This window comes from Pavona decussata, unplaced genomic scaffold, assembly GCF_977016875.1.
Source record: "Pavona decussata unplaced genomic scaffold, jaPavDecu1.1 SCAFFOLD_219, whole genome shotgun sequence".
Lineage (NCBI taxonomy): Eukaryota > Metazoa > Cnidaria > Anthozoa > Scleractinia > Agariciidae > Pavona > Pavona decussata.
Genome location: NW_028145624.1, coordinates 1,835,936 through 1,847,204, shown reverse-complemented (window position 1 = coordinate 1,847,204; position 11,269 = coordinate 1,835,936). Strand labels below are relative to the sequence as shown.

Sequence of the window (11,269 nt, the reverse complement as noted above, 5' to 3'; positions counted from 1 at the left end):
CTCAATTCCACTTGGTTTATGAATATCGAAACAAATCAGTCTCCTCTTCGTTTGAATTTTCATGCATCCACTTATTACAATTAAGTTATCCACGAATTACAAGTATACTACTTGGAATTACAAGTATACTAATTGTAATTCCTGTTTTCGTCGGTTGATTTTAATACTTCGATTTATCCAAGTTCCACCCGACTGTAAGGCGACCGTTTGTCACAGTTCAGTCAAAGAACTCCTAGCTACTTAGCCGGCTCCCTTAGTTTTAAGTGCCCACCCTCGTCCCAGAGGTTTTCTTTCAGTTTTCTTTGCAAACAGAATTGAGCTGCGAAGCGGCGACAAAGAGATGCGGAGTGAGTGGTGAGAGTTTCAAAAGCAACGTCGATTTTCGGCTTTAGCCTGGTTGCATGGCGTTGGGGAAGGAAGATTTCGCTGCGAATTTCAGCCCGGGCGCAAATTGAAACAACGTGGAGAAAATGAAACCAAGATGAGACATTTCCGTTCAAATCACAATCATGACTTTGCATTTGTTAGTTCTTTCTCAGCCCGGATTGACAGTTGATTACGTTTACACGAGTTTTGATTTTCAGCCTAAGTCGACCGGGCTGAATTTCTTAGCCACGCGATATAGCAGGGATTCTTTGGTTAGTTCTTACTAATTATTTTAAAAATTCTATTGACGTATAAACTAAAAAATGTTTTAAAATACTCGCGACACAATACAATTTTAAAAAATTCTTAACCAAAAGTCAGTTTGCTTGGCAATGATATTCACAAAGCCACAACAATAAAAACAGATCGCGTTCCCGGTGGGACCGAAGTGTAAACTTTAATTAATTTGCTATCCGCTTTCATCCCACCAGAGAAGGGTAAAAACGAGCCACTTAAACAAAGTACTTTGTAAATTTATTGACCGTAAAAAATATAATATTTTATTTATTGCTACGACCTAAACCTAGGTGAACGTAGAAAAATCAATTCATTATTTACATTCGTAATTTTTTTTCTCAGCCGGTGCCAAGTGGCGCGGATTGCAACAAGCGCTATGATTGGCTGATTCGGTATCATATGTCGTGTGATTTTTACCTTTGCCCTTCCGTGGGCACCAGATATTTGGAGCCCTCTGATTGGTCAAATTTCATCAGGCCACTGACAGACCATCGGAAGACTTTCGCTTCTTTAGCCAAACAACTATAAATTTGTGAGAACGAGTGTAAACGTCTCTTTCTCTCTTGCTCAATGGGACTGTCAATGCAGTGCCTACTTTGTGGAAGACGCTCTGCCTCGAGCGGGCAGTTTTTTCTGAGATTATTTCGACAAATAGCCCCGTCAGTTGTGAACGTTTTCGTCCGCGGAGTTGTGCTGTTTATACTCGGGGCCTTCTTTGCTATGGTTCTTTTCATGTTTTCTGTACTACCAGAGGCTCGTAGAAAGCGAATTCCAGCTTTGGACTTTGGAATTATAGCAAATCTATTCAGTGCTGTATGGTGGATCGCTCCTTCATCAGGAACAGCGGCTGCCCTAGTTGGTATTATCTATCCATGCTCGGATATTCGACTTGGAAAACCTCACAGATTGCAGCGAGAGTGGTCCAGTGTCGCCAAATGTGTTGTTTTTTTCCTTGGAATCAGCCACGCTTGTGCTGTATCCTTTCTGCAGTTCTATTTCATGTTTATAGTAAGTATTTTAAGTGGGTAATAGGGACACTTCGTTTAGCTTCGCATTACACTTCTTTCATGATCCTCATTGCATTTCATTTCCGGTTAACTTTCAGGTGAAAAACAAACATTTAAAATCTCAGACGTGGCCAATTTCACCGAAGTATTTTTTACTATACCTTGTGCAAACATTTTATAATTTACAGCAACTAACTGGGGCTTCAATTTGTTCTTTATTTTCATGCATGCATGTCAAATCTCGAATTTCTGCGACATCACGAGAGAATTTCGATTCAAACTGCTTTATTTAAACTTGTCATGTGACTCGAATTGAAACAACAAAGAAAGATAAAAATAAAGTTTTGAGGCATTCTTTTTGGATTGCAAGTTGGAAGGAGTGTTGATGGTTGCTATTTCACTGAAAATACGTGACAATTCTACTCTCAACGTGTATTAATACCAGCCAAAAGAATTACGAAGATCCATACATATTTCACAAGTCACCAAACTGGTTAAACCGGCTGTATGTAATGCATAAGCAATTTATTTTCGTCTGGTTGTCTTTATGAAAAATTTACTGATGGAAAATTGTTTAAAGGGGCTACGTCATGTTAATTTAGCGTCAAAACAGTTTTCTCAGACACGAAACCCTCCTAGAACGCAAAGGGAAGATATCAAATGATTATGTAAAATGGAAAACAAACCATAATATTCTTTTCTAGTGATATTTAAAGGCACAAGGGAAAAACTTTTTTTAAAGTTGCCATAGCCTCTTTCAGATGTAAAATTGTGGGGAACAGCAAAAACCAGCATGCAAAGGAACAATGTTGCGAGTGTGAAAAAACAAATTGAAACTGGGCTCTCCTTAGTCTACTCACTTTTGCATCGCAATGTCTTTGTGCAGCTCCCCACTTATGCATCAGTCAATTCCAGCTGTGCCCATCCCCCCCCCCCCCCCCGGGCAATAGTGAGGCATTTTCCCGCACTGTCCATCCCATGGGTCGGGCATTAGCCTTCCTCCCAATTACCCCGGGGCATTTGACCATCTCGCTCTTTAGAATGCAAATGGGATGCTAGAGTTGCAGAATGACCTATTTGGCACTAAATGCGGGAAACAAGACCTAGCTGGGGCTAAATTTGGCCTGAATTACCTTAGATTTTAATGCAAGTAAGTCAAGAAAGGAAGAAAACAAAACATTTTATGAGCCCCTACCCCGGGGCATTTGAACAACGTTTTGTCCCGGCTGTGGGGGATTTGCCAGCTTATTTTCAAAATATCCTAATTCGCGGGGGTCGGCCCAGGGCAGGGATGGGCACAGCTGGAATTGACTAATGCATTATAATCTGACCACCTGGAACAGGCGAAGTTTCCGAAAACTTGTAGTAAGAATAAAGCAGACCTCACCCCTCCTCCAAATTATAGATACTTACTGAAACCAAGATTTTTCTGGTAGACTAAATAGTTGTTTAATATATGGCCATTTTTCAGGTTATGCTAATCATTTTCAACAGAGGCATGTACCATAATGGGAAATTGTTAATAAATTAAGTGATACTAATCATAATCGTGACAGACAAATTTAATTTGCTTTTCTGGTTGTCAAAATTTAGAATTGCTGTTTTGTCCTTTTAATTTTAAAATCAATGCTCTAGTACCTGAGATTGTGTTATCAGTGGCATAGGTCGTAACTTCAATTCGTCATGAGAAAAAAAGCAAGAATAAAGGGAGCTCACATTAACACTGTTTTTATTTTATTTATTTATATATTTATTATTATTGTTATTAATATTATTATTATTATTATTATTATTATTATTATTATTATTATTATTATTATTATTTTATTTTTTTGCTCCTCTTGCTGCTTTATTGCCAACAAACAATTTCAGCCGGTTAGGTTTGTGAAAACTGACCTGCAGTCAGTGCAAAGTCAAGGAATTTTTTTTATCTTGGTGCATGTCACAACCTGGCATGCTGGTGAATTATTAAAAAATTAATATGTTGTTGGTCTCTATTAATTTTGAAATCCTTGACATTTTGGTAGAAAATCTCCTTCAACAGCCCAGCACACTTTTCTCTGTTCATGGCTATAGCATCATTTAGTCTGTGGTGGTTATTTGACCGATCTAAAAATGGCCTCGGTCTTGCTGTTCTTGTGACTGTGTGTGCCTGTGCAGTCCTGCAGTTTTTGATCTACCTTGGAGTGTACAGGTTAGTCGTTTACTTGCAATACCCTGGTGTTGTTGTGCATCTTAAATACATGGGAAAGGTTGTTCTCAAACCTCAGTCCGTTGTGCAAGTTTTCTTGCAACCAAATACAGTCAACTTCCTTTATTGCGGCCACCCTCGGGACCACAAGTTAGTGTCATAATAGTGAGAGTCCGTAATAACAGGAATTTATTTCAGTCAAACATCTGTAATTATTATTCTTTTTTTTTGTGGGGGGGGGGGGGGAATTAGCTGCTGTGCATATTATCAGGGTGTCTGTAATAGTGAGGTGTCTGTAAGGTGAGAGTTGACTGTATAGGTAGGTTACATTTAAATAGGTCATTTGTCTTGTTTTCTTTTTAACCCTCTCACTCTCAAAAGAGTGCCGTATGGTGCAAAAACGCATTACTTGCTTAATATCGGGTCCATTTGTATAAAATTAAATCTGGACAGCAAACAGATCAGCTTGTACAATGATTGCTAAGCATCAAATCTTACCCCCCGCGCACTGAATTCGCATGTGGGCAAGGCTAGCCGTGCAAAAACAAAGCTTTTGTTCCCCTGAGACTCAATATGGCTGCCGAGTGAGAAAAATAAATACTCACCAAGTGATTTGTAATAATTATTGTTAAACTGACCTGTGATTGGATATCAAAGTAAATTCATCTTTATCAAAGCACATCATCACAGAAAAAAATAATTCATTTATGACTGTTGATTCTTTCAGACATGATGAGCCAGATTTTCTGTATGCCAGGGCTTGGATCCCATGGTACTTTTTCTCTGGTGTTGTGACATTTGGTTCAATTGGTAGACAGCTTGCCATGGTGAGTAAAGATTTAACAGAGTATTTTAGCAGTGGTTTCACTAAAAGGCAGCACAGTTTATTTGACATGAGTTGTAGAACCCAAGCAGTTGCCTTCTCACGAAAAACTACCTCGCGTTGGTTAGCCATATCTAGTTTGGTCAGCTTTTAAAAAAATGCTTGTAATGTTGCCTACTACAAAACATTTTAAGAGGGTTGGGTAAGATGAATATACAGTCATGTTAGATAATGGTAAAGGGTTAACATGCCAAGGACAGTCACAGTATTTACACTCTTTTGATTCACACTGGCAAATATACCATCACTGTGTGTGTTGCTGGGCTGCTTGCTACTGACAAATGACTTGACTTAAATGTGACCTGGGTCCCGTTTCTTGAATGTCCCAGTAACTTATCGGGACCAATAAGTATATTTTTAAATGTTTTTTTGCCGATTACGCAGTGATTACAGACATGGTACTAGGCCAAAGTTTTCATAGAATTTTAAGATTTTAAAATTTAGTATTCAAAAATAACAAAAATTAATCATGCCTGGTCCAACAACCATGTCATTGATTTTGAAAACGCGTCAATTATTGACAAAGGCACCTTCAGAACCAGAAAAACATTAGAAGCGTGGCATACCAAAGTGACACCTAACGCAGATAACAATTCTTACCTGTTACCTGGACAATAGTTTATACAACATTCTTTTTAACAAACATTCATAATTTTTTACATTTTTATTATTTCGCAATTCACGTTTTTTGTTTAAAATTTTTTTTCTCATCGCTTTCTTATCACTCATTTTACCCGTCAAAGACTGCAGTTCGGGCAGTCGAAAGCTCTTAGTTTTTAATCATTTTAGCCAGAGATCGCTTTCTTAAATTGAAGGGCTGGGAGCATAACCGACTTATGTCGAATTTCAGCCCGTTTTTCGATGTAGCTCGGATTTGTCCAAACTGTTGCACGTGAACTGCAATTCGATTGAAAACCATTGTCCAGTATTTTTTTTACGCCGCTTTGTGTTTCGTATTAATGCCATTGAGAAATTTTACCATCTTGTAAAGATATATCGGTATCATTATAGACACTGGATGACCAAAAGGACAATGCACTGAGGATTAAATACTTGTATTCAATATACACTCGTTGTCTTTGAAACACGGCACACGAAAGCGGTGTTTTCCGCGGGAGCAACAAAAAGAATGCTGTCACGCTTTTATTTGATTCTGTTACAAACTACTACGTACGTGACAGGAATGTCCGAAATGTAAACAGTTACATTCTCCAAGAGAAAATGTGTCCATTTCCTGGCATAAAATCCAGCTTTGTCCCGTTTGTCGACATATCACTCTTGATAACGCAAAATACTAGCATTCTACACAATTAACAGGAAGACATGTAGCCATTTCAACGATTAACAACGATTAACGGCAGTTCTATTAGAAGGTAAAGACTATCTATTATTTTTAAGAGCAGTCGGTGTTAACCGTTGAAAATCTATGTTGATCGTACTTTTATTGAATCATTGCCTTGAAATTGTCAAGTTAATCGTTACATACCGAATTTCAAGCCTGGCAAACCACAACTAAGGCTTGCAAAACACCTTGCACATGGCGGGATTTGTCTCTGATGCTCCCGCGGGATTTGATAATCCAATTGAAAAATTCGCCATGGCACAGTCATGACTACCAAGGAGGGATTCTTTGAACAACATTTCCACCAGTTCCTGTGAACTGCATTCGTCAATTTCATAGCTTTTCAAAAGATCCATAGATGTCGTGCGTTTACACACTTCACCAAACAAAAGCGAAACCAGCTAGCCAGTACGATGCGCAAGTTGTTTATCCCGACTGCCTTGATCTATTTTGGGCTTGTTACAACCCGCAAAAGCAAACCATGATATCATCTCAAACGTTACTTATAGAAACAACAACTGGTGCGGCTAAACACGGCTCGTGGACAGTGGAAACTTTTAGCCTACCGATAATTTGGAAAACGAATCTGCCGTGGACAAAACCTACAAAAAAATTTGCCTTCCAAGCGCGTTCACTTGTAGTGAAGCAAACTACCAAATCCCCCTCCCCCTCCCCCTGACTCAATGTTGTCTTTTGGGTCACGAACAGTTTCCTGGCAAGCATCACTTCCCACATCAACATTGCATAAGGGGGAGGGGGGGAGGGAGAAGTAACTGTGGTAGAATTATGAAGGGAGAAACAGTAAGTGAGTGGTTTTTTGGCTGTCTGTGTTCGCTTCTCATTGCATAGGGGGAGGAGGTGGGAGGGAGAAGTAAGCAAGTGGTTTTTGTTCTGTTCGCGTTTGGTTTTCTCAAGGAGTTTTGTCCGCGATTGTAAAACCGTGAAATGTTTTCCAAAGCAGGGAGAGCCAAAATTCGTACAAATCCGTGCGAAATCGAAAGCTGCGCTAAAATTCGACATAAGTCGGTTATGCTCTCAGACCTTCAATTTTAACAAAAATTAACTTCTGTTAAGAAACATTTATCACCAAAGACACTTATCTGGCCGGATAAGTTACCAGGACTTTCATGAAACAGGCTCCTGTATCAAACTTGGAGTTTGAAATAGCGGGTGCTCCAAATCATGTGTAGCTTAAATTCTCCGAGAATTCAGAACGTAGGCAAGTTGTCTTTTTGAGTCAGCCATTATGACTTGAATCTATCTTACTAAACTTGTGGGACCTTTTCTTCTGCAGACTGAATACAACTTTGGAAGAAGTAAAGAGCATGTTGATTAAGCACAGCTGTGATGATGTCTAAGAGTGCAAGGCTGAACACGGCAAAACAGACTTGTTGAGATCGATATGATAATGTCTTAAAGGACAAAAGTTTTGAAAAAAATAAATGAGACTGTAAATAGAAAATAATGGGATTTAAGGGAAGGATTTAGTACATATAGTTTGGGATATTTTTTATTTATCGCTGCAAAAACAATATTTTGCTTTATATTGTCATAATGGTGGTTTTTCAACAAAACGGTTTTCGGTTACATTATTGCCAGATTATTATATTTTGTAAATATTGGATAAAAAGGAAGAGCGGATTATGGCAACAAAAAATTTTGCAAGACCTGTTCTTGTTGGGGCTCTTTTTTGACTGTTTTCTGTAACTTTGGCCCGCACAACTTGTAAAACTGCGTTGTAATGGTACCTCCTTCTCCAAACCTGCATAATAATAATAATAATTATTATTATTATTGTATAGCTGTATAGTACACACGATATCATATTAAGTTATTTAAGGTTATTCAGATTATATGTCTTCTATGTTCAGTTAGCGATGAGGTGATGGTGTTATATTGAAGGCTGAGTGTCCTGGTTGCAAAAATTATGTAACGTTTCTCCAGTGGTTATGTCTGAGATCTGTAATTAAGTGAAGTACCAATACCAATTCATTAAAATTTCTGGCTGGTACCAGAAATCTTTCAGTGGCAGGGCGACGGTCGAATTGGTTTGGCTTTGAAATGAATCAGTTTCAACCACTTTGTAATGGAGAGATTAAGAACTAAATTTCTTGCAGGGCAGGTGATTCGTGTTCTTTTTTGCAACATAAGGAAGTGAAATATTACAAATTGTATTGAAGCCTTCTTTTTCTTGAAAAATTATGTTCATCTTATTTGTTATACTTGGAAGTTTTAATAAGTTAAAATCACTGTTTGCCTTTTGTAATAATAACTGATAAATAAAATTAATATACTTACGCATTAAAACTGTTTCATTGTATGATACAATTTTAGGGATTTGATTGGCTTAGTGGCCATGGTATATGAGCCATTATGCCATGCCCAAGAAATAGCGACTATTGTATTGTCTTCTGGTTGTTCTTGCAAAGCGAAATTGGCAAGATCTGATCCTTGTAGCAATATTTCTTGGTTGTTTTTTATTAAACAATAAATAATTTATTGTTCCACTCACGCTTGTTGGATATGAGATAATATTATAGCCAACCCGGCGCTACGCACCTCATTGGCAGTCTATAATCTCATATCCAACACTCCCTCGTGGGATAATTTTATTATCCTCTCCCATAGAGCAGCCTTTCAGGGATACTGGAATAAACTGGACAGAAGCAAATATTTTAAATAGAACAACCTTGGCTGTTCTTCATGTGCAGAGGAAGAAAACTGTGCTGATGAAAATGAATGGGATTGTTGAATACCCAGAATGAAACAACTGAGCAATAGAGAAACCACGAGACTAAGCGTTCCTTTATTGGTCTTCATTTGACATCACATCCCTTCTATCCCCAGTCTCCAAACTTGTGCGGTAATGTACCCAACCAGTGGTGAAATTGGACGCTTTACGCGGGGGAAAAATTTGATAGGAATTTTTCTTTAGATTTTTATATGAGAACATGTAGCCTCCCACGCAGATGTTCTTAGGGGTTCGTCACACGTTCCTGGGGCAGGAACGCGTGACGAACCCCTAAGAACGTCTGCATGGGAGGCTAGAGAAGATGAAGATTTGTCATATATGCTTTAATGGTAGGACTCAACAATAAAAACAGCTTGAAGCTAACTTCAGCTTGCTAACAGCCCAGGGGCTTATTATACTCAGAAGAGTTTGTCATCGGAAGGATGTTTGGGGACTGAGCACCTTGAAAGGGAGGTTACTCATGACGAGGCATTTACAAACAACCTGTTCTGTCAAACGACAGCTGTGTGTCTAGAGACAAGTTTACGGTATATCGGGCCAGCAAATCATACCCTCGCGATTTGTTCATATATGTATCTATGAAAACAAGCATGTTTTTTTTTTTAGTGGGGGAAGTAGCATTCCAAGGGTGAGTTTGGAAGCTAAGGTAAAGGTAAGGTAAAATCTTTATTTAGACACGGTGTTTCCTTCAGGAAGGAGGGATCTTGGTCTCGCAACCCCACGGAAACTTTACATGAGCACCCCCTCTCCCCCTGGGATAACCGTACACGTGCAAATCACACTATTAGTGACTGAAGGTCGTCAATAAGAAAAGACGTTTATCCCGTTGTTAAATATTACCCTGCGAGCAGAGGCCCTTCGATCTTCCTAGATAAGTCTCTTCCCAACTTATCCAGGAAGATCGAAGGGCCTCTGCTCGCAGGGTAGTTAAATATTGCACAAGGACCACAAGCTGTAGCAGTGAGATTTATTTTAATGTAAAATATTTTAAGAATGTGTAAATAGCTGACAAACAAGGAATATGATTATTACATTAATAACACAGTATCTCAATAAATTAATTTTTATAAATTGGGAAAATGTAGATTTGGTAAATAGGAAACATGCCGAGGCAAAATAAAATTGACAATGAGAAAACACAAAGAATTTAAAATTATTTTTAAAAATTAATATTTGATACGTTTTTACAAGCAACTGTTAATTTTTGAAAATTTTGCTTATACAGGAAAATTGTATTGATATAAAAGAAAATTTTTACAAACTTTCTTTAATATCATACAAACTTCAATTGAACAGTATCGTGTTTTCTTGTGCAGTAGATTCAAAACTGACATAAGATTTCTGTAACATTTTTCAAAGACAACAACCAACTTGACATTTTAATTATTAATAGGTCTTGTAACAGACAAGTGCTGGAAGGAAATAATTAACAATTAGATTATTCGCTCTCAATTTCTATCGCGTGATAGCTGATGAGGGCACAACCCGAATCAGCTATCACGCATAGAAATTGAGAGCGAATAATCTAATTGTTTTAGTATAAATCTACTACTCGTTCAAACTAAACAAGTAAATTATCTATATCCTCATCGCAGACACTTCGAAAACGCGACGAAGCAGCCGCCATTTTGAGTAGCGTAGCCAATCAAAGAATGGCATTCATGATAGAACACTAGTAGATTTATACTAATAATCAGGTAGTCACAGACACAGTCATTAGCCGACACCCAACATAGACAGACAGTTCTCCTTGGTACACACTGACTTGTGGTCATAGCAACAATCAAACAATACATTAACTTTAATGGTATGGTACAATGGACTTTAGAGGAGAGTGGAGACCACAACAGAGATGGTAAACTGAATGAAGACTTGCAAATGGTGCAGGACTTCAACTGACAGTGGAAAGTCTGGACTAGGGGACAAAAAAGACGGTCTCCACTCTCCACTAAAATACTACACCATTAAAATTATTTTTGTGAACCTTCATGAACTCTTTAGGTCACAATAGTGAAGCTCCTCACCATATCACTAAAACATACATGCCATGAGAATTAAGGAAACTAACAACATAAATGCCTTCATGTCTAAACAAATTCTCCTAACAGACACCATAAGAAATATATGAAGCATGGTGGAGAACATACATATTTAACAATTATTCCACGAGCGCGCGTTGGATATGAGATGATAGATAGCCAACGAGGCGCGTAGCGCCGAGTTGGCTATAATCATCTCATATCCAACAAGCACAAGTGGAATAATTGTTTTATTAAAAACAACCGAGAAATATTGCTAGATCTTACTGATTTCGCTGTGCAAGAACGACCAGAAGGCAATTTAATGGTCGCCATTTCTCGGCTATGGTATAATTGCTCATATACCATGGCCGCTAAGCCAATCAAATCCCTCGAATTGCATTATACAATGA

The 11,269-nt window shown here is 38.2% G+C and overlaps 1 protein-coding gene across 1 annotated transcript; it reads left to right on the top strand.

Moving 5' to 3' along the window:
- The first annotated feature begins 1,131 nt into the window (after positions 1 to 1,131).
- Positions 1,132 to 8,396, top strand: LOC146459464 (insulin-induced gene 2 protein-like). Its single transcript, XM_085089543.1, has 4 exons — positions 1,132 to 1,638; positions 3,698 to 3,864; positions 4,589 to 4,688; positions 7,381 to 8,396. The coding sequence occupies exons 1-4, from the start codon at positions 1,234 to 1,236 to the stop codon at positions 7,420 to 7,422; spliced, it is 714 nt and encodes a 237-aa protein (XP_084945669.1). The 5' UTR covers positions 1,132 to 1,233; the 3' UTR covers positions 7,423 to 8,396.
- The last annotated feature ends 2,873 nt before the right edge of the window (positions 8,397 to 11,269 follow it).

What these genes read in the sequence shown, in the direction of transcription:
- LOC146459464 (XM_085089543.1), top strand. Translation starts at nt 1,234, where the DNA reads ATGGGACTGTCAATGCAGTGCCTACTTTGTGGAAGACGCTCTGCCTCG. An exon ending in GAATCAGCCACGCTTGTGCT is followed by an intron (nt 1,639 to 3,697) that starts GTATCCTTTCTG and finishes ACATTTTGGTAG; the next exon opens with AAAATCTCCTTCAACAGCCC. An exon ending in TTGGTAGACAGCTTGCCATG is followed by an intron (nt 4,689 to 7,380) that starts GTGAGTAAAGAT and finishes TTTCTTCTGCAG; the next exon opens with ACTGAATACAACTTTGGAAG.